This window comes from Sciurus vulgaris, assembly GCF_902686455.1.
Source record: "Sciurus vulgaris genome assembly, chromosome: 1".
NCBI lineage: Eukaryota > Metazoa > Chordata > Mammalia > Rodentia > Sciuridae > Sciurus > Sciurus vulgaris.
This window is the reverse complement of record NC_136461.1, coordinates 73,782,609-73,807,047: the sequence shown is the minus strand read 5'-3', so window position 1 is coordinate 73,807,047 and position 24,439 is coordinate 73,782,609. Positions and strand designations below refer to the sequence as shown.

Sequence of the window (24,439 nt, the reverse complement as noted above, 5' to 3'; positions counted from 1 at the left end):
GACATTTCCATATTTTTTTTGAAAGGGGGTCAAGGGTATTGAATAATATTTGGAATGGGCTGGAATCAATTTTTTTCTGTTTAAGTAATAGCAGAATAAGAAATCATCCTCCAAATTCACTATCCAATCAGATTTTTAAGAACTGATTTAGATGACCAAGGATGCCACATTTATTTAGCCTGGAGAATTTAGTTAAAGCAGTCAATTTGCCACTCTTAGGTACTCATTTAAGAAGTTTGACTTTATATTTTTGTGAATATTTCCTCTCAAATGTCATTTTTTAAAAAAAAATTTAGTTTCTGATGGACACAATACCTTTATTTTTATTTACTTACTTTGATGTGGTGCTGAGGATCAAACCCAGTGCTTCACACATGCTAGGCAAGTGCTTTACCACTGAACTACAACCCCAGCTCTTCAAATGTCTTTTGAAGTTGACTACATCTAAAATCAATGCAATTTAATTCAGCATTTTTCACAAGTGGAGTTTAAGTTGTTTACAGTTAATTTTCAAGTTAGCAAAATTAGCTAGAATCCTAGGTAGCACTGAAAGCCAAGCAGAATTGTTCACCTTCTTTATCCCAAAACCGCTGGACCCCTCCCCTTTTTTACTGAGATGAGAAAATTGGCCCAGAGAAATTAGTTGGTTTGCCAAAGGTCACAGGCATTATTGCTAAGAGTGGATATTTAAACCACAATCCTCAGAACTTTTCGGCATTTGCAATACATGGAAAAATCATACATTAAATTTTAACTTTTATGAACTTTTTGCTGGACATCACAGTGCTAGGAAAAAAGAAGGCACTGTTGTAATCATCAATAGGAACTATTTAGTAAAATCAGTAAGTAGAATGGTTAAACAGCTCAATTGATAGTTGCTCTATTTATGAATATGTGGGCCTACAGCTCATAACCGGAACATGAAATAGAGGCACTGAATTTTTTTTTCCTAAATAAATCCTTGTTCCGTTTGTTCAGGAGTTTATAAATCATACCAGCTGGCCCTAGCGCTGATATAAAAAAATGTGACAGCTGGAAGGCATTTTGAAGAACACAAAGTAGCTCCTTCATTTAACAGAGAAAAACCTTAGGCCCAAGGAAGGTGTTTGGCCAAAGAATACCATATATTTAAAACGAGGTTTCGGTCAAACACAGTTGCCTTAGCTCTTCGACTCTCCGCTTTTAAGCAAAAACTGGGCACTTCCATCCTAGTGTCTGAAAATTCGAAAATGGTTTTATTTCCTTTCCCATATGAGCTCAGTTGAGATTTTCGGTGATTAAACACAAGTCCTGTCCTTTCCATAAATCAAAAGCTTTTAAAAAAAATTCACCCGCGAAACAAAGGCAGAACGCAGCGAACCTCCGGGCCCGCCCCGTCACTCCCGCCAATAGCAGCAGGCGGGGCGCTCGCGAACCCCGGCCAATCAGCTGCGGCCCCGACGGAAGGGGCGGGGCGGCCGTTGCCAGAGAAGCCGCTTGCCGGTTACCAGCTTTGCTTTGGTGCCTTTGCGACCTGCCGGCACTGTTCCGCTGTAAGTAGTTTTAGGAATTCGCCTCCTTCCTTAGCCTTCCATCCACTCTACCATCCACTGCATCCTGCTCCCTCCTCACTGATCTAGAGCTGGAGAGCACAGGTAGGCCGGTGGGGCTTCCCAGTTTCATGGCTGAGAATCCGCCCCCGTGAATCCTCTCACAGCGGCGGCTGGATGACGTCATCGCGACGTGTGACGCAACGGCGGCGGCCGAGGCGAGCCAGTGGGCCCTGTGTGGGAATCTTGACCGCCCAGGGCAGTAACTGCGGGCGGCTCTAAGATGTACGGGGGCCGAGAGGGGTCCTGTAAGTGAAAACCCTCGCACTCACTCTGGCTGGATTTTAGTCTGCTTCTGCATTTACCCTCCCCTCTTCCCAGCGGAAGGGTGGTCCCTGTGACATTAGTGCAGGTCTTGGTGCGAGGTGGCTTGTCCAGAACGGATCCCCGGGAATGGCCGTGTTTCTTTCAGAAATAATTTGATTGTTTTTTAAGCGCCGTCAAATTTTGTGCAAGATCGCAGAAAACTCTAAAGCTCCAAAAGTGAGACATATTCCTGGTAACCTCAGGAAATAATTCCTTCTTCAGGATCCTCTAGGCTCCAACCTTTATGGGAGACCCCCTTACTGTGTCTTTTGCGTAGTGCCGTGGGAAGCGCGAGAGGCAGACTTGCATTCAGTTCTAGCTCTACCATTTAACCAGCTGTGTGATCTTGGGTGGGTCACCGAACCTTCTTGGCTTCAGTTTTCCTTTTCTGTAAAATGGGCCCATGATGATCGTTTTTGGGTTGGTTATAATAATAAAAGTAAACGCGGTCTCTTATAGGTAGCACTCAATTTAGTTGACTGGTGCGTGTTATTCACTGAAAATAGCCATCATCCGACTGTGACTGATGTTGGGGAGAGGCCATTTCAAACGCAAATTTTCTCTTTCACTTGATGCATTATAATGTTACAAGTGTCTTAAATAAATGAGGATCTTGAAATAGTTTGGAGCACCATTTTGTTAGTTATGGCAAAAGAAAGAAACCTCCAAATGCCTCTCTGCTTTTAAAATTAGTTTGATACTCTTGTACTCTCAGTAATACAGTCATATTTGTAAGTTTTAAAATAAGACAGGTATCCATTTTTGCTGCTTCTGCTAATTCCACAGTTGATATATATTAGTGGTTTGGTTTTTGTGTCCCAAACACCCCAAGATATGAGAAGATGACTTTTTCTTTTTCATTGTGCTTGATCTATAGACATTAATTAGATTCAAGGGGGCAAATATAGTAATAAAATTGAAATAACTCTACCCACTGCGAGTAATTTTATTAAGTCAGTGATTGTTCTTCCTTGGGCTCTGGCTTGGTACTTAAGTTGTGACTACCTTGTAAAAATTCTGTGAAGAATAAGTAGGTCTTGAAAAAATTGTTTTGTATAATTGATTGTACACAAATAACTCGGGGAGCATGCAGTTAATTTCAGGAATGGCGAATTGACTCAGTATGATTATTAAAAAAAAAAAAGATAAAATATTCTTAAAGACATAGAAAGCAGCCTTAGCAGAGTAAGCCAATGGGGCCCTAAATTAAAAAGCAAACCAACAAAAGTGCCTTGCAAGTGCTTTTACTTAATTCTCAAATATTACCACAACTGTGACTAGCAAGTGTTACTCTCATCTTGTAGAAGAGAAAACCAAGGCCCAGTGTGGATAGGGTTTGTCCATGTCAGGTGGCTAATAAGGATTAAGAACTGAGCTGTGTGCAGGGGAGGTTAAAGCAGAAGATAGCCAGTTCAAGACCAACGCCAGCAATTTAGGGAGACCCTATCTCAAAAAGGACTGGGAATTTAATTCAGTGGTAAAGCACAAATCCCCAGTATCAAAAAACTAATACCCCCTCAACACAAAAAAATGGCCTTTTATGGGTCTAACCCAGTATTCTGTCATTTTAATATGCTGTCTTTGGATCATCAAGGAATAAATTATGTATACTATACCTGTACTCTGTTTAAAATGGAAGGAAGAAATAATGTTTTCTAAACACTTTTTTCCCAAACTGGTCTAAGTTAATTTGAGTACTTAAAGGGGTGAGCTATGAGTGTATAGAAAATTAACTGCATGTGGAACACTGCATTGAGATCATCATGGGTAAATGAAATATTATATTCACCTATGATCCCTTCTCTCTGTATTGGTCTGTTGCTCTTCAGTCATTTTCTAATTCCATCATTTTTTATGTTCATGTCACCTATGAAAGCAATTTCTTATTGGTTTCTTCAGAAATTTTTATAGGAAAAGAAAATTGAAATTTCATCTGAGACCCTAATAACCATTTTCATTGCTTCCACTTTCCTCCCCTCCATCTCCCTAGTCCATTCTCCAAACTATTCACCAGATCTTTTAAAAAAATATACTTCTGTACTTAATGGTCTGTGTTACCTTTTAAGAAAAAAATCTGAGCTCTTGAGCCTGGCATGTGTTTACCCCATTCAGTGTATCCAGCCTCATCTCTTCCCACTTGCCCTCTTGCAAGTCATGGTCCCTCGTGGTTCTAGCTCTTTTTACTACTGTTTTTATTAGACATTGTTTAGTCAGCTTTTTCACTGCTGTGACTAAAAGACCCAACAAGAACAATTTTAGAGGAGGAAAAGTTTATTTGGAGATCTGCAGTTTCAGAGATTTCAGTCCATCGATAGGAGGCTTCATTCCTTGGGGATCTGGCAGAAGAGTGTGGTGGAGGGAAGCAGCTCACTTGATGATCAGAAAGCAGAGAGAGAGAGAATGGCAGCAATGGAAAGGAAAATGCTTAACAATTTAAATGATCATCTGGTATAGGATGCTGACTTTATTTGTGATCAGACAGTGTTCTGAACATCTTTGGTCCCATCTTCTCTTTGGTATTTCAGCTCTTTATCAGCCGTCTTTCATTTCAAAAGTGTCCTAGGTGGAACAACAAATGATTTGGTCACCCTAACTTGTATTCCAGAACCTAAACCTATGCTGCCCACAGTGTTAGGTAATATTTCAGGGCAGAGGTTGGTGGGTATGATATTTACCATCAGAGAGTTAGTATCAAGTTTAAAAACATGAGCACTTATGGAACAATTAAATTCTAAACTATGTGACTTTGAAGATTGTTAGTTGTTTAGGGATCTTGATGGTTTAGAAGAATCAGGGCCATACTTTGGGAAGGAGAAGGAAGCTTGGGCCTTGTATTTACAGACCAGCCATTCTTGCTGTCAATTCCCAACCCTCTATATTTTTCAATTGCATTTTATCCTTTAAATATAAATAATTCTATACTCTTTTGACTAGTATCCAGGATAATGAGAGAAAAAGCAGCATTCCTACATCTGCTTTGTGTTGTTTGCTGAGTATTCATGGTGGATTTTTCAGTAGAGGGTGTATGGCTTTGTTTGAAGCCAACTGAAGTAATTTTTCAAGAACGAGTGTTTGGCAAAAACAAATAAAAATCTGTAAGTTTGTATGCTTTTCTCTCCAGAGAGATTAGTTTTCAAAACATATTTATCTGAAGGTGGTTTGTGTATTTGGACTGATCTAGGTACTAAGGAGGGTCATGGACTGTGATCTCTCTTTTCTCTGACCATGGCATAGTCTTTGTCCTTGAAGCATCATCACTCAAATGCGTGTTGTTGGCTAAATGGAACATACTTTAATGAGTATAGCTGCATCAGCATAACCTGTGGGGATTTCTGGAAAAAGCTTTTTTGGTAGGCGGCAAGTAAAATTTTCCCCACATAGGAGATTTAATTCTTAAAACTATTAAAAATGTCTTAAAATCACCAGTCTTTAAGGACTTAAGCGTTAAATAGATGTGCAGAATATGTGTCTGTTTCACCCTTAGTAAGTTGTACAAAAAGTACATTTGTCAGTTGGCAGTGTCTTACACATAATTGAAATATCTGTTTATCATAAAAAATATACTTGATCTACTAAATGATAGCACATTTTATAAAAGTAGGGCATTTTATGCAAATAAAATTTCATTTTTATTCAGTATACAGACTTGGCTATTATAGTGTCACAACACAAACATTGTAGAGTACTTGAATTTCTGAAAAATATCAGGGAGAATATGATGATGATTTCTGTAGAAATATTTGAGACATTAGCTTCTCTGTGTTGTATTGAGAAGACAGTAATGAAGATAACATTTTAGGATGCTGAGCTAAAAGCCATTCTTAAATCAGTATTCTTATAATGTGTTAATTTTGTTTATTGTTTACAACATATAAGACATGGTTACCAGTTACACAGAATGAGGCAGAAAAATTTTTGCTTTTTAATTTTATTTTGTGATAAAACTTGGGATAGTCATGTATATGGCCACAAAGCAAAATAAGAGTTCATTTAAAATACTGATACCAAACAAATTTAATTTCATAAAATATTTTCTATAAATTTAAGATTCCTATTCTCTTATATTGTTTTTTAAGCTTTTATCGTAAATTTATAAACCGTTTTTCTTTTAATAACCCCCCCAAAATCAAGGGATGAATAAGGAAATCAATAACATATGCATTAAGGGCTCTAAAACATCTATCCTTCCCTGTTATTGCTTAATTTTACAAGGCTTTTTGGTGTTTAGGATTCAGCTATAAATAAGACATTCTTTCTTAAGATTCCAGTCTACAGAGAGATAAACATTTAAACAAGTGAATGGTTTAAAGATAAATACCAGTCCCTTTCTGAGGGACAATAGCTATTGCAGCTGCACAAATCTATAGAAGATGGCTCTCTTGATTGCTGTTGGTCTTTCTTTTGATTTGTGTATTTTAAATTTTTCTAGACTATAAATAACTCAAAATATTGTTGCATAATGTTGCATATTTTTAGCATCTAAAAGAATCATTTTAGAATATCTGTAAGTTAATTAGCAGTTCTTTCTAGATTTTAGTTGCTGGTATTTCAAAATATAAACATACATTTATAGGCCTAAATATTTGTTCCTGCAGTATGTGGAACCTTCAGACAAAAGTAAATCCATTTTTACATACCCTCTAGAAGGTTTCTGAACTGCTAATATTAAATATTGTAATTTTAAACCTATAATTTCACATCTACTAGAGTATTGAAAATTCTTAGTGTATTTTAATACAGAAATATAAAACTAAATTGTAAATGTGTGAACAAAATGCAGAAAACCTTAAATGTAACTTTTAATTTTGTGTGAACATAAATTTAAGTCAGGGAGATACATTACCATGTATTATTAGAGCTGCAAAACCAGCTAAAACTCTCTTTGCTGAAAATGGAGCAGTTTTGAAGAAATTAATAAATGTTTACATTTTTTAAATGACCTCTTCAACTTTGAATGAAATCAATTAGATAATTTAGTAAAGTTTAGAACTACTGATATCTGTTTATTCTTTTCATTATTACCAAAGAATATCCTAGATTAAGCTGGGAATAGGAATAAATTAAAATTTGAAAGGTCTCCTGTCAAAAGAATATCCTGTCTCTTTTTGTAGCTATTATTGCCAAATACTTTGGAGAGTATCGGAAATATTTTTGAATTTTCACAGTTCTAAGCATAACAGATTTCTTATTCGATGGGCCTAATAGAACTGAGGACATGGTTAATCCAATTTGTATATGTTTTCTAGTTCTGTTAGATGAAAATATCGTAATATTTCAAGTAATAGACTAATAAAGATTCCTACACACTTATAATAATATAGAAAATAGCAGACCTTTTGAAAACAGTCTGTGGAAATCGGCAACAGACGAATGATTGTGCTATGTAATTTTGATAATATTTTGAATTAATATAACTATGAGTAGCAGTTATAATTTTGATGTCTTCAAAATGTTCTTTTATACATCGTTAGGATCTTATAGGGTATTAACAAAAAAGTTTCTAGTAAATAAGTTTAATAACTAAAATGTTTCCTAGCTTTCAGCTTTTGTGAAGTTGATATTGAAGCCATCTATAAATCTGCTTACTGAATTTATGGAGAAGCCTAGAAATGACGGAAGTCATTCAGAAGAATTCTTTTCCGATCTTAGAAGTCCATCAGAGAAAGAACATTTATCACGGTGTACTAGTGAAAGTCGTCTCAGCTGGTATTCTCATCATTATCAGAGGAAATCTAATTTTCTGATTTCAGGGTTTCATCTTTTGTCCATAATGTAAATTATTTGCGCCAAATGCAATATTATTTAAGAATATTTTCTCCAAATTTTGTATTCATTGTTTAAAATATATTTAATCTGATTACAGATATATTCATTTAGCAGGATTTAGCTAGGTTTTTGAATCTTAAAGCAATTAAAAATGAAAACCTAACCTATTAGACATTTGTAAATTAAATTGTTTAACTAAGACAAATGAAAATGTAAATAGGATGGAATATTGGAAATGTAGTTAATAAGTACTTATTCACTGTCATTTGGTGTATTGCTCTGTAACAAATATTTATCATATTTTACTGCTTTAGAATGGGAAATGTATTTGTTATTTGTATGAATCATTATTCCCCAAAATAGCAATCTTAAAATAACCATTATTCTCATTATGCATTGGATAGTTGAGTTTCTAGTTTAACTTGTTTTAAAAGAACATTATGTTTTGTATAATAATTCTTGACTGTCATTTTAATAAGGGACAAGTATCATTTATAGCCATGATTTTCTTAGGCCTTTGAAGCCTTAAGAAGAAAATCTACTTTGTGACGTAGCCTATAAGCTGCCATAAGTCTTTAACAAGTCACTATATTATGTTCTGTGAAGAAAGAAAAATGCTACCAATTAAAAAGAAAAGATAGTGCTTTCATATCACCTGGAATTTTATACATAAATGTCAGAAATCTCCCTTAAACTTGATTACATGAATTTTAACCCAACTAAGTTGTGTTTACATAAAAGTAAAATGTAATTGAAATAGTTTCTCAAAGCTTCTTACCAAAAGTCTAACTCTTAGACTTTTTGACTTAAAGTTTTCCTTGCTCTTGAAGAGTAAAGGTGATATGGCATTTCTTAGGAGCATCTTTAAATGATATCCTTGGTACCCAGGAGACAGTCGTCTTGACCTGTCTTTATCTGTGCACACCTAAATTTCATAGAATGGTTTTGGAACTTTTCTACTTAACCAGTTCCCTCAATGCACCTTTATGACCCTTTGTTTCTTGGAGTTCCAGAAGTGTTGTATCCTTAACTCTGGGCTGTTCCGCAAAGTTGTGTAAACTTCATTCTATAAATTTTGGATGTGTGCAGATAAAGACAGGTCAAGGCTGTCTTGTGCCTAATGAAGATTGTGAGAAGCACCCTGAATTCAGCATGGCCAAAAGAAAAAAAGAAAAGAAAGAAAAAGAAAAGAAAAATCTTACAAAGGCACTCAGTAGTGTTTAGGTAAAACATAATCAAGAAGTGATATTTCACTTTTGAGTGGTAATATATGTATACTATAGCCATAAATATACATACATAAATATATGTATTTAAAGCCAAATGTGGAGGATTTTTGGATACCTGCAGAACTGTAGTTTGTGTTCCCATTTGTTTAACTTTTTCATTCATTTGGAGGAAGTTTTTATGAAGGACAATAAATTTGATGGAAAGATTTGGCAATAAGGTCTAGAAAGACAAGTCTCTTGAATTTGGAGTAAGGATGAAGTTGGAGAAGAAAAAAAGATATTCACATTCTTCATTTTATAAACCAGAAAGGGGATTTTGAATAATTATCAAACATAGCACAGTTAAATACAACTATTAGTGGTCTTTGTGTTTTACATGTCTAAATATTTTAAAAATTATCTTTCTGTTTATGCAGCAAGTAGAAAAAGTATAGAAATATAGAGAAAAAATGCACAAATAATCAATGACAAGTTAGTATTAAATTTTGTGGAACAATTTATAAGATTGTAATATTTAGTCTGTGCTGTTTATATAAAAAGTATAACCAGTTTATGTGATAAATTTAACTTAAATTTTATTCATGCATTTGTAATTAGCCTGGAGCAAGACATCCTAAATGATGAAAAGACTGAATTGGAGGCAACACTTAAAGAAGCTGAGTTGGCAACCTGTTCCATAGAATTACTTTTGCCATTATTTAAGGATACCATTGACGAGATTAGTTTTGAAAATGTGAGTATTTGACTTATGAACGTTTAATAAAATGAAAAACTGGTACAGTACTTAATGCATTAACTGAGTTCTCATATTTTGAGTAGGTATGCTCATATATGGGTATTTGATACCAAAAATGGAGTTTATCAGTATTCTTTATTCCAGTGTCATTAACTGCATTTCTTTAAAAAAAAAATATGTGTGTGTGTAATATCAGGAATATACCAGATAAGAGGCCAGGCTATAAACTATATATCTCAGTATTTGACTTACTTGTCCTTGAACTATAGATTCTGCTTTTCTCAAAAGTGATTTTATAGACCTGAGATGTAACTTAGCACTGGAGTGTTTGCCTAACATGGGTGAGATTAGTTTTGAAAATGTACCTTAGTACCCTTAAAACAATAGTGAATTTAAAACCAAAATCTTCAGAGAGATGAAATGTATCCGTATTTCTATAGTGCTATTTGGAATAGAAAACTATTTTAAAATTTCAATATGTTAGAAAAATAGTGTGTTCTGAAACTTATTAGAATAAATACTGAAATACTTTTAGAGTTTAAGCCCTTTTATTTTAATTTAATGTATTTTGTAACATCCTACCTACTGTTAATAAACAGGAAATTTTACTATTAGTATGTGTATTAGAATGATCTTGTCACTAGGGAACAATGTTCTTTGATAACAATATGATATTTTAGGGTATTTTTACTTCAATACTATGTCAGGTACCTGGTCTTATATTATGTCTGGTTCTTATATTTTATCAGGCTAATCTTTCTACATCCAGTTTGAAGATTTCTAAACAGAAGGAAATATTAACAAAAGAATTAGATACATTTAAACGGGTAAAACTAGCTTTGGAGCATCTTCTTAGAAACACCAACTACAAACAAGTAAGGCATCAACACTAAACACTCATTTAGTAATTATATCCTCACTGGGAAGGTTATTTATTAAACTCTAAAAATTAAAATATTTGTATATTTGAAATGAAAGCAATTCTTTGAATTTTTGTTTGGAATAACAATAATTAAACTGAATCCTATTTTAATATTTTATAAACATGGAAATAGCATGTTTCTATAGAAAATATTTTTTCTATATGCAAAATCTTATAATTAATTCAATTACAATAAAATATACATTCTTAGAATTTAAGCTCTTACATTATATTTATACATACATGCCTTTTAAAATTAAAAACTTTAAGATACTGATATATAAAACAAAAATTTTACATATTAATGAGGCACAATGTAATGTTTTGTTTCATTTATACTTTGTATAATATATATATTTTTTGGGTACTGGGAATTGAACTCAAGAGCACTCAACCACTGAGCCGCATCCCCAGCCCTACTTTGTATTTTGTTTAGGGACATGTTCTCACTGAGTTGTTTAGCATCTCAGTTTTGCTGAGGCTGGCTTTGAACTCACAATCTTCCTACCTCAGCTTTCCGAGCTGCTGGGATTACAGGCATACCCCATAATGCCTGGCTTGAGTAATATTTAAACCTATCTATTTCCTCAAACATTTACCATTTGTTTATGGTAAAAACTTTCAAAATCCTTTTTTTAGCTTTTTGAATAGTACAGCTCAAAATTATCATTATTTGTAGTCACCTTACTGTGCAGTAGCACACCAGAGTTACTCCTACGTAACTAATCAACTTTTCCCCATCTTCCATCCTGTCTGCTCTCTGCAGTGTCTTGTAAACACTCTCAACTTCTATGAAATCAACTCTTATATTTCCACACACAGGAGTGAGATCACGTGGTATGTGTTTTTCTGTGCCCAGCTTCTTTCATTTTAACATCAGCTTCAGTGTCATCCTGGCTATTGTGAATGATAGACTTTTATTCTTTTTTATGGTTCAATCGTATTACATTGTGTTTACGTACCCACTTTATTTATCCATTCATTGGTTGATGGACACCGAGGTGGTTTCCGTATCCTGGCCATTATGAATAGAACCAATTATTTATTCTCGACTCCCTTTTACCTCTTTACTATGATGACATTTTCTCAGAATCATAAAAAAATATCTAATATTAGGTAACAGTTTTTTTGTAATTACAAAGCTGCATGCTCATTATAGAAAATTTAGATACTTAAAGAAATACTAATAATTTCCTCAGTGAATAGTCACTATAAAAACTATTCATTTTATAATTAATTTATATATGTAGTCTTTTGTTATTTTACTATATGTTATATGTGTATTGTTTTAGAAAAATGAGGACATACTGTTTCATTGTTTTAAAACTTGATTTTTATACTTAACACTGTATCATCAATGTTTTAGTTAGCTTTTTCACTTCTGTGACCAAAAGATCTGATTAATAATTTTAGAGGAGGAAGTTTATTTTAGGGCTCACAGATTAAGAGATCTCAAACCATAGGTGGCTGGCTCTGTTGTTCTGGGCCCAAGATGTGGCAGAAGAAGGTAGCTCAAGACATCACACCAAGAAGCAGAGAGCTCCCTACCACCTACAAAATATAAACCCCGTAGGCATGCCCCCATGACCTACCTCCTGTCACACCCTACCTGTCTTCTTTTACCACCCACTTAATCCCTAGGTGATGAATGCACTGATTAGATTAAGGCTTTCACAACCCAATCACTTCACCTCTATATCCACTTGCATTGTGTCACACATGAGCTTTTGTGGGGCACCTTATTTCTAAATTATAACAATCTATTTTTGCTCAACAGTATTTATTAAATATTTATTGAATAAAAAGTAATCTCGGGCTAGGGATATGGCTCACTGGTTAAGGGCCCCTGGATTTAATTCTGGGTACCAAAAAAAAAAAAAAAAAACAGAATCTTAACTTGAATTCCATGGACTCTTACAGAGTCTAAGGACAGATTTCAGATTTCACTGAACCCTGTGAAATTGTGTGCACAATTTTGCATTATATGTACATATTTGTGTGCTTTTTGGATAAAAGGAATTCATAGCTTTTTCACATTTTCAAGCAGGAAGCCTGATTTTCAAAAATGAATAGATATTTTCTCTGGTCTCATTTCAGACAGCTGCATAGATAGAATTCTGTTACTAATTTGTTGTCATTTATTAAGGAATTTCTTATTTCTAGAATTTAAAGTGTAATTTTTTCCTGTTTATAAATAGCATTGTGTTGAGCTGCTTTTCTTGATGGGGGTTTTTATATGTCATTGGCCTATACTTCCAGGGTATTCTTTTGGGATTAATTTCAGTAAATTAATAAATTATGGACAAAAATGATTTAAAAAACTTAATATTTCCAATGGATAACTCTTAGGAATCTGCACAGTTTATAGTATTTGTCCATATGAATTTTTTGAGTGATACTTATTTCTACTTTTTTATCTAGATAATTGTAGTTTGTTAGCATTTATGATAAAATGCTTTCTTTACAGACAGAAGACAGTTTACCCAGCAAGTTATTACAGAATCTGACTGACAATGAAAGTGAAAATATTGTAAGTTTTTTTCATTTTGTATCCATTCTGACTTTTTTTTTCTTATTTGTATGCTGCTTGATTTTATAAAATTAGCAATACTGAGTTGTGAAATTTTTAGTTGTTATATTATTTTTGCTGCAGAATCTTAAGAAGAAGGTACTTGAAAAGGAGGCCTATATCCAAGAACTTTCTTGTTTGTTTCAGAATGAAAAGGTAAACAACTTTTGAGCTTTTCATCTTAATTCATCATATTTTCTTAATACTGTGTCTCCCTTTTTCTTTCTTCCCATCCTGGTTCCATAGTCTCAGAAATTACACAAGAAAGACTTTTTGACAGTCCAGATTATTAGATTATTTGAATACCTTACAAGATTTATGTATCAAATACAATTAAGTTTTTTTGTTGTTGTTTTTTGTTTTTTTAGGTTTGTTTTGGTGTTTCAGTAAGGCTACTTGGCGTAAATCACTACAAATTAGGGACTCTATAAATTTGTATTGTGATTTGGAATTTCGGAATTCAAATTAAAGAATTTTGGTGTTAGTTGTAGTATTTTAGACATACTTGTAATCTTTTTAGGACAGATGGAAATTTTTTAAAAGATAATTATTAGGAGGTATTAAATAAAATGTGGAAAGAAGAGAAAACTCCTCCCTGGTTTTACATGAAATGTAATGAGGTGGCCGTTATGTAAAGCAGGACTTTGCTTTTATCAGCTTTTTAGAGTGTCCTGTTTGTGGTAAAATTAAAGCTATTGGGGAATATAGCAAATAACATTTTTGTTTGTTCTCTCTTCTCCGTTATAGGCAAATGCTTTGAAAGCGAACCGTTTTTCTCAGGCAGTGAAACTAGTACATGATCGACTACAGCTCCAGATTCATAAAAGGGAAGCAGAGAATGATAAATTGAAAGAATACATAAAGGTTATGAATTACCCATTTTTAAAGTTTAAGAGAGAAAATTAATAAAAACTCTAAAGCTATTCCTTAGTTATGAAATATAGTGATTATAAAAGAATTCATTTTGAGTGTTGTCATGGGAAATCCATATTGAAGGTAAATCTCAATCATAAGATTCTTGGCCCTTCTGAAAATTTGAATCCAAATCCCAATATGAAAAATGCCATTTCTGTATAGTATCTGGGAAGAATTTGTAGAGATTAAATTACTTTGAATATCTTCCTCAAGATGCAGTTAACTTACATTTATTGTAGAAATTTTATGAAATATGGAAAAGATAAGGGAAAAAATATAAACAACTTAAAAATACCAAAACCAATGTTAATTTTTTGGTATATATGGCTCAAGTCTTTTTTTACATCTCTACATATGTACATACATATTTTCACACATATTTAATAAGCAGTCATTACATTTTTGTTATTGTAATAATTTTAAAAGTAATCTAGTTTTAATATTCTGGTAATTGAATTATTTTCTTGTTATACAACCTTGTAACCACACAGTTAAAAGGGAATTTTTGTCTTAATTTTTCTGTTGGAATTATAGTCGCTTTGAAATAATTATTTCAAGTTGCATCATGTATCACAACCTTACTAGATCTCCTTGTCATTGTTTTTGACCAAGGAAAAGGAGCAATGATCCCATCTCTAGAGAAATATACAGACCCAAATTCCATTGAGTGTGAGAAGTCTGATTGCAGTTAGGCTCCTGACTCATACCAGATGTCTGCAATTGTGCAGCATATATTTCAGAATTGTGTTTGGCTTTTAATTTTGTTTTCTTTAATGACAAAAAGCTTTTGCCCTTCAAGAGGACATTGAGCAGGTTTATGGAGGATGTAAATTTTGTCACTTGTTCCCCCTGCATGCTCTTTTTTTGAAAATATTTTTTAGTTGTTTTATTTTTATTTATTTATATGCAGTGCTGAGAATCAAACCAAGTGCCTCACACATACTAGGCAAGTGCTACTGAGCCAGAATCCCAGCCCCCTGCTTGCTCTTTTAAGCACCTTCCCCCATAGATCCCTGTATCCTTTGCATTGATGTCCCTAGGACACTGCAGGTGAGGTGGCTTTGGTATTGCAGTGCTCTGTTATGGTGAACACAAAAGAATAATTGTGTGAGCTAGTATGTCAGATAATTATCTATGCCAGTTTATCTTACACGATTTTTAATCATATGCTCAAATAGTGGTTGGAAAGGTTTTAAAAAATAGTTAATTTAAAAATAAAATATTAAATCATTCTTAAAGTTAAGTTTAACAAATACTTTTTATATCCATGATCATTTGGAGAAAGAACATAAAGCTAAAATCTAAAGATTTTGCCATGACGTTCTCCTGTCTAATACTTTGAGTTCACATTCATTTTCAAAAATGCTACTGTTAAGAACTGATTAAAAGAAGTTGCCTTAGGTTACTGATTTTTCTACTTGCCTGTCATACTGATTCTTTGGAATTTAAAGCATTAAGTAATCATCGACCAGAATTTAGTTCTTTGATTTTAGGCTTAACAAATTTTGTTTTGTTTTATTTTTCAAGAGTAAGAACACAATGAATTCAGGTTGGAATAAATCTCAGTTGAACATAAATCTCAGTTTTTTACTGTTAAGTCAGTTTGTTGAATTGAGTCTTTTAAATGTGTGTTGTATTTCTCCAAGAGCTATTTCAAGGATACTTGGAATCAGTTTTTCCTTCTAAATCTTTGTAATTTAGCAACTACTGTTGGGATATTTTTATATTTTTAGAAGACATCAAGTATAATTATATAATAGACTCCGTATATAGCTTACGTATGTGTCTATCTGGCAAATGACTGAGGTGCTATTTTGAAACTATAAAATAATTTGATAGTTTTATTATACTCCTTATAGTGCTTACATGTGAAATTTGACAAAACTAGTGAGAACACACTTGCTGCCACTTAAATTTCACTTCACCTTTTATGTGTAAAGATTTTTTAACTTGTGTTGCAGCTCTTTGTGGTGTGATGCTGACACCCTGTGGCTTTTTAGAGGAATGGCAATTGTATTTCTTGTGGGTGTTTCCTTGTTTTTACCCAGCTATTACAATGTTATCATGGGATTTGTTGTTGTTGTTTAAGATATGTTTTTAAAAACAGTTCAAGAATGTGTTGCTTTGTCTTTTAGTTCCCCTAATCTCTCTCCAGAGGGATCAAATCTAAAGATAATACTTCTTAATCTCCGTTGTAGTGTAAGTCATGAAGCATAGTTTTTATTGATAAATTGATCATGAAGTTAAGTTGAAAAGCCTCATCTTTTACTGTGACTCCTCTGAATTTTTTTTATTAGAATGATTGAGGAGTGGGAGAGATTGAAATCCAAATTGAAATAATAAATCCACATTCTTTTTGATGTTACCTAGTTTTCAAAATGTAAAAGCATTAAAATCTTGTCTTTACAGTCTCATACACTTAACTCAAAAACTTTAAATACAATATCTTAAAACTTTTGAAATAAAATTGTGAAAGTTGTTACTCTGGATAAGCTCTTTCTTCCACCTAGGCTAATCTTCTGTCTCATGTTACCAGGAGATGTCAAAGAGATGGTCAAGCCAGTTAATACTCAGTGGATAGAAGCCCACCCTCTGATACCTTTTTAACTTTACTGATGTTGTGAATCTGATAGTAATTAATTTATCTAAACGTGTCTAGCCTTGGAATCAATCATTACATCCATAAATTTACAACTTATATCTTTAATATAATTTTCTAGTGACATCCCTCCTTATTCCAGCACATTAAAATTTTATAAATAAGACTATGCTTATCTCCTCTTTACCCTTCATAGATTTTGATTATATCTCCTTTATGCTTTTATCTTTCAAACTGAAGAGTATTAATAGATTTGGGAATCTACCAATTTCTTTTGAGCTTTTGCATAGCTATTATTTGAATTATTTCCAGCTTACTGACGCTTTCTAAAACTAGTTTCTAAAACTGGTACTTTGTCTCATGTTCTAGATATGAACTGAAAAAGCGTCCTACTTAATCACAGTTTAGTTTCTTTAATAATGGTATTAGTTTTACATAGGCTTAAATAGTTAAAGATTTCATTCCTTAACTGGTTATAAAGAAGCATTGGTGCTTTCCTTTCTTCATTGTTTTCCTGTTTTATAAATCTTATGATTAGTCATTTTGATAAAATATATGTGGAAAGCGATGTACATGTTTTTATAATGTTTACATGAACATTAGAATTTTGAAATAATTCAATTGTTGCTAATACTTTTTTAGGGCTTAGAAATCAAGATAGCTAAATGGAACTTGCAACTGAGGACAAATAAACATGAGACTGTAGCAGTGAAAGAAGCAAGTAGACAAAAAGCTATAGCTCTAAAAAAGGCATCTAAAATTTACAAACAAAGGCTTGACCATTTCACAGGAGATATTGAACATGTTACTTCTCAAATTAGAGATCAGGTAAGCATATACATTCTTTTTCATAGATTTATGTACTTAATTATGTTGTTAATACCATGATATGTAACAATTTTATTCTTTTAATGCTACTGATAAATAAGGAAAACTTTACTCGTCTTATTTGCTTTAATCTTTTATTGTGAAAGATTACATAAAATATCAAAATTTGCATATCGAATTATATCAGCACTTCTTTGGGAACTTTATTTATAGGAAACATTAAGTATATCCTACACACATGCACATAAAGCTTCTGTGGCCAACTAAGGGTAAGGCTTCACACATGTTTCCCCTTGGAAAGTTACAGTGCACATTAGGGTATTAAAGGCCCTGAGAAGGCGTTCAGAAACACAGTGTAATGTGGGTATTGAACTAAGAGTTTCCCACACTTACTCAACCACAGAACTCTTCTTTTACCCACAAAGCAGCTCTTGGAACTGGTTCTGAGAAACATCAGTTTGGGAAATGCTGATTTATGTTATTAGACCATATGATTTTATTCAGTAATTCACTTCATTTCATCTCTGTAATGCATTTAAAACCATATGCTGACGTAAACACACCATGCGAAAGATATCTTTGCATATAGTATAGAGTAGAAAAGTGAACTTAACACTTTGTTGTTTTTGACAAATCGTTATATTTATTCAGTTACCAACTAATAAAATATTTTTTCTTGTTAACGCACCATCAGTATCCTACTTCTAAAGAACTTATGTTAAAGCTTATAGAATTATTAGAGGCTTTTAGAAATGAAAACAGACTTGTATAAAGACTTGTACAAATGAGCAATATTTTATAAGTTCAAGTGTTAACATTTTAAAGCTCTAATGTTGAAACTTACATTCATTAGAATTTAACTGGATAGAAGGATTAAAGACAAGGTTCAAAGTCTAGAAGGTTGTAGGTCTAGTTGATTACCTGAAGATATTCTTAAGTGGCAAAAACTAATTGAGTCATTAACATTCTTGAGGTCTTCCTATGAAATAGCACCACCCATGCCTCATGTCTTGGTGTGGAAACGCTCTTCCACGTTAGATAAGGAACTTAACCTCTCTAAGCTTCTCCTTCCTTTATCTATATAATGATACAGCTTATCTTACGTGATGGTAGGGAGGGATACATGAGAAAACATAAACAGTACTCATTTTATGCCTAGACTACATTTTTGCCTTACCTTCCTCCTTTTTTTTCCTCTAATGCGTGGAGTTGGTGGGGGTTTGCGTGCTGCTTGCTCAGGCTTTAATGTTCTTCCCCAGCTCATTATAGCTAGTTCTTTTTTTAATCCTTCAAGTATCTTTTCAAGTTACCATAATCTTCAGAGATACCTTTCCTGAGTATTCTTTTAGAAGTCATACAACAATAATTACTCATATTGTCTTAAGTTTCTTCATTGCATTTATTGCTATCTCAATTTTTTTGTGGTTGTCTTCTCTTCTTCCTCATTCTTCTTTTTTTGTTTTCCTCTACTAGAATATAAGTCCCAGATAGCAGGAGCTTGTTTATCACATTGGCCTGAGAATACCATTATTTAAAATGTCAGACAGATTACCCTGTTTACATATATAACTATATGACTAGAAAATTTACCAAGTAGCACAGAGAGATCAAGGAGAGTGAGGAACTGGAAGGGCCCATGGTCTTTGGTCATTAGTAAGTCACTAGTTACCAGTTCAGAAGCAGTTTCAGTGCAATAGAGGGAGGAGTGAAATGGGCTTTTGCTTTGTGTCTGTATGTTTATAAGAGCAGATGAAAGAAGAAAGGAGGATTTTGAAAGTGCTGGGAAGTACTGATCCTAACATGTAGTGCCTAGAGACCAGAGTATTAAAAAGTCTTGTAATTTTGCATACAGAGTAATTATACCATTTCATTTTTTGAAAATTACTATAAAATCTTAACTTGTTCCTAGTGGTTTATATTTGCTATTTCTTTAAAGCAAAGAAAAAAGCCTACCTCAAAAAGTCCTCTGAAATGATGACTTCATCATTAACTGGTTTCTGCATTCCAGGAATGTCACACTAATTAAGTACCATACTACACACAAATTATAGGTCACAATTATATACCTAATATATAAATTTCTTTTTTATAGTATAATTTTTAAATATCTAATTTATAATATTACATAGAATCATACTTTATAATGTATATTATACCTAACTCATACTTAATAGTTTATGTTCAGTTTAATTTTACATAAAATATGAAAATAGAATACTGTTATTTTCACTGTACCAGGAATATTACCATGAAAAATGTAGACAAACAATACCTTGCACATAATAGATGCTCAATAATGCTTTTGTAGTGAATGGATGAATGAAGAAAGAATAGAAGGAAGCACCTATAAATATTAACTATTGGCATCATTGTTTCTGGGTCTTCTGATTTCTAATTACCAACACTTGTACTCTAGTGAGTTTGTTTTTCTATAGAATGTAGACAGGGGTACAATGGCTACAGCTCTTTGGGTGAATTAGTAGAGAGCTGTTTAACAGTTATTTATTGATTATTTTCTCTGTTCCAGGCACTATCAAATCCATAGAAATACCACAATGAACAAAACAGACAAAAATCCCTACCTCATGGAGCTCACATTTAAAATGGATTAGTCACTACTACCACTTGCATCTCTTTGCTAACAGAAGCAAAACCCTGGTTTAACAACCGACAGGGATGATATCTAAAAACAGAGTTTGGCATCATTATAGCAAAGATAAATAATTAAGTGCTATATAGAGTTGTAGAATTGGGAATAGTTTCTATGTATACCATCTGGATGCTTATTTAGTTGTTTGCATCTTATGCATATGGACTGCAAAATGAAAAGTTTATTAAGTAGAAAGGAAATTACCTTCTTTGATTATAATGATTGTTTAAAAATAGTTGCATTAACATCTTTTAAAATGTTAAGTTAGAACTGCCATCAATAAAATGATGGTAATATAGATACTTTTTTAAGGTTTACTTTAAAACTTTCCTATATTCAAAGTTATACACTAAAATTTTCTATAATAAAAGTTCCACACTTTATTGGAAGATTGTTTACTTGTATATAATTTATTTATGAATAGGACTCTTAACAAAATACTTTCAAATTACAAGATGAATACTTTATGCATTTTTTTAGGAAGCCAAGTTGTCTGAAACAGTTTCAGCTTCCAATGCCTGGAAAAGTCATTATGAGAAAACTGTAATAGAAAAAACTGAATTGGAAGTTCAGATTGAAACAATGAAAAAGTAAGAAAAGAATTTAGAATCTTTTTACTATTTAGTATGAAGCATTTTTAGTTCCTTTTTGAGTGGTTAATACTTTGATATTTTTGTAGTTCATGTGATAAAGGTGCTAGCGACATATTTTTGTTATTTATAATTCTGTAAAGTTTTCTTATTGAAAAAGAAACAATGATCACTCATTGTAAAAGTGCATTGGTGTTCCCATTTTATAATTTTGAACTTATAGATTATTACTTCATATTTGAGTATGTGATAGTATTTGTAGTAAATGTTAATACTTTTTTTTCTCAAATGGATGTACTTCTCAAATAAGAACATATAAAAATATATAATAAACTTTATAATATGATACACAAATAAATGCTCTGAAAATCCTAAAATTATTCCTTAAAGTGACATAAACGTATAACAGAAAATCAGTGAGTAAACATGCATACATTTTATGCTTTGAAATTTACTACTGATAACCTAACCATAACAAACCCTCAAATTTAAAAAAAAATTTATTTTCTATGCTTTCTGTTCAGTTTTATCATTGAAAACATATAATTTGCTTCTGAAGATTGGTTGTCATTGCCTTCCTTGATCCTTTCTTTCAACTTGTCCCTAAAATAGTGTGTGTTTATGTACATGTGTACAAATGAGAGAAACAGACACATGTAACTATGGGTGATAGTTTACACATTTTATTGACTAGCAGAGAGATTGTTTATAATTTTTTTTTGCCTCATCAATGGATAGTTGATTCTAATCAAAGTAACTGATAACCTTCTGGTAACCTTTCAGATTGCCTTTTCCTCTTTCTCTTGCTCCGAGTTTTGTTAACTTTTTTGTGTATTTCCTGTTTAAAACAGTGCACCCTATGTATATATATTTCAGAAACACACTTACGATATGCTAGTTGAATGAAAACTTTTAGAACTTTTATAAACTGTATTGCTGGTTTTATAAAGGCAAATCACTAATCTTTTGGAAGACCTAAAGAAAATGGAAGTCCATGGAAAAAATTCATGTGAAGAAATTCTTAGAAAACTTCACTCAATGGAATGTGAAAGTGAAACTCTGAGTCTTGAAAACGAGGAATTGAAGGTACTATGTGTACGTCTGTGTGTATTATGTAATGACAACTTCACTTAGTAGAAGTAACTTGAAGATTCAGCATGTTTGGGTAGTGCTCTTTTATCATTTTGTCTTTTTTGTTTCTCTGGTTATATAGTATTAAAATAGGCAACTGCTAAATCTGTCTAATTTACGTTTGTGCATATATATATATATTGTGTGTATGTGTATATATATATGAGATATATCCACATGTATTTGTGTTGCTCCCTGTCGGGCAACAAGATCCGATGTACCTCCTCAGGGCCCACCTGAGGGGAATACGGGCGGAGCAGGATGATGAGTGTCCCGTCAAAGGAATCACACCAGAGCCGGGAGGTCTGCCAGTGCACGAGGCACAGCAGGCATCTCGTTTATTAAGGAAATCACACAGCTTTTATGTAGGGTGGAGGCTAGGTGGGAAACATTCAGCTTAAAGGTCAGCAAGGCTTGGGGGGTTCACGCAGGTGAGAGTCCCATAGGACTATATGGCAAGCACGAGCTGATCACTTCCTGGAACTGTTGTTAACCAGTCTCTGACGGTGGTCCATCATTAACTATTGAAACCGCCTTTGAGGCTTTGATCTAACTCACCAGGGAGTAAGGAGTCAGCCTGAGTTAGTTAACGTGTCATTAGTCCCAACATATTTGTGTATGTATCTATATATACTTGTTTATAGTTACATACACAGATACATGTTTAAATTGTATTCAGCAGTGTAAAATAAAGCTTGTGAAATTGAGTATCTCTTTGCCTTAGCTTTAGCAAAATTTATTTACTCTCTAATTTTAGCAGTGTAATCCAAAAATTACATAAATGTGTAAGACTATTACTAGGTGTCATGGGTTACATTAAATAAAATCTCAAGCCTGGTCTGTTTGAAACCAGAAAGTATGTTCTTGGCTGCTTTATAACCAGAAAGAATTTTCCAACTGAGTCAAATCCAAGGGGTGATTGGTTTGTATTTGTACCAGAGAAGAGAAGGGGAAGAAGTTTTTATACTTTCCTGAGAAAAAAGAAATTGCGTTTTCAGTCAACCAGAGATACATGTAACCAGATGAGACTTGACTAAAGATGTCAGCACCTTTTTCAGTTTCATAATACTACTTGTGGACAACAGAAAAGAATAATTTTGAACAATGAAATAAAGTTTGCATGCACAGGATAAATAACAGTATGTTAACATAATATCAATAACATGAGTACATTTTAGAGAGATTTGTAAAATGAACATCTAACATTGCTTTTCTGTGTTTATAAGTTTAATTTTATTATAGCATTTAGGATTACCTAAAAGATGTAGCTATGTAGATTTTATTCTGTGTATTAGATGTTTATTGTAATTTGTGTGGTACTTGGAGAAGGGAAAGATTTTTAATGTTATAAGAGAAGTAGTACTAAGACCTTTCTGTGTGTTTATGATACTAGGGATTGAATCCAGTGGCCCTCTACCACTGAGCTTCATCCCTGACCCTTTTCTGCGAGAGGGTCTTGCTAAGTTGCTGAGGCTAGCCTGGAATTTGTTCCTCCTGCCTTAGCCTCTCAAGTCACTGGGATTAGAGATTTGTGCCACAGTGCCTGCCGATCTTATATTTTTAGAGAGCTAAATGATCTTTTTTTTCACTGTAAATGTATTCATTTCTTTTTCTTGGAAAAATGTAATTATTGGCTGTTTAGAATTTTGTAGACATTACATAAAAATTACAATGGACTGCTTTTATGAATTTGTTTATGAGAAAAAATACAGAAGATTTAAAAATTATCACCAAAGAAAATTATTTTACTAAAATGATGGTATTCCAGATTTTAAGTTTCATAATTATTATTTTAAAAAATTATTTCCCAGAAGGGATTTGGATGTACATCAAATATCTTTTATCCTTTCTAACTTTCCTTTCTTCATGTCTTAAAAACACCATGAACTGGAGAGAGAATATAATCCATTGTAGATTTTGGCATATTTTCCCCGGGGCCAGCCTATTTTTTAGGTACTGTAGTGTATAGTAATTAAAGGTTGTTTACTGTGTATGACAGAAAGGCAGCTGTGCCCAAACCAGAAAGATACCTTCCCTATGTTGGTTTATAAAGTTGGTAACTTTTCTAACCTTGATTTTCAGTTTGTCTCCTTTATGTCAGTGGTCAAGGCTAGGCTCATAAAGCTCAAGCCTATTTTGTTCCAAGTAAAGAGATGTAATTAATTTGAAGTGGAGGATTTGGACTTGACAGTGCTGTTGCCTGTGGTCCTTTGGGAATGAATGGAGGAAAAGTTAGAAATCTAATTGATACATGTGTCAGGAAGTAGCAAGGTTCTATTTTTCTCACCTTTAACTTACTGAGTAATATCATTATATTGGCTACAATAGATAAAGATTTTTTAAAAATTAGAATTACTACTCACATAAGTACTTTTTTTTTTTTTTTTTTAAATAGCAGTTACATTCAGCATTTTTCTTTCAGGAAATTCTGTTAAGTTCATAGCCCTTCAAGTAATATGAATTTCTTGTTTTCTTTATAAAAGAAATTCAGTTATTTAGTGCATATGGTTCCTCTAACTTCTGACTCTGCGTTATGTAGTATTATTTTCTGAGGGAAGAATGCATATTCATTACAGCAAACTTGGAAACTATAGAAACACAGAAGGAAA

General features: G+C 33.0%; 1 protein-coding gene across 10 annotated transcripts in view; it reads left to right on the top strand.

Annotated features, from left to right (window-relative positions):
* Positions 1–1,423: 1,423 nt before the first annotated feature.
* ODF2L (outer dense fiber of sperm tails 2 like) overlaps positions 1,424–24,439 on the top strand; it is a 48,749-nt gene continuing 25,733 nt past the window's right edge. For 3 of the 10 annotated variants that reach the window (XM_079153369.1, XM_079153366.1, XM_079153365.1), the window contains exons 1-10: positions 1,447–1,532; positions 7,432–7,667; positions 9,488–9,623; positions 10,376–10,501; positions 13,016–13,078; positions 13,202–13,273; positions 13,865–13,981; positions 17,274–17,459; positions 20,590–20,699; positions 21,650–21,785. In XM_079153369.1, the coding sequence (XP_079009495.1) occupies positions 7,489–7,667; positions 9,488–9,623; positions 10,376–10,501; positions 13,016–13,078; positions 13,202–13,273; positions 13,865–13,981; positions 17,274–17,459; positions 20,590–20,699; positions 21,650–21,785 (1,125 nt within the window). In that variant the 5' untranslated portion in view covers positions 1,447–1,532; positions 7,432–7,488. The other 7 variants (XM_079153361.1, XM_079153368.1, XM_079153367.1 and 4 more) reach the window with 7 other exon arrangements.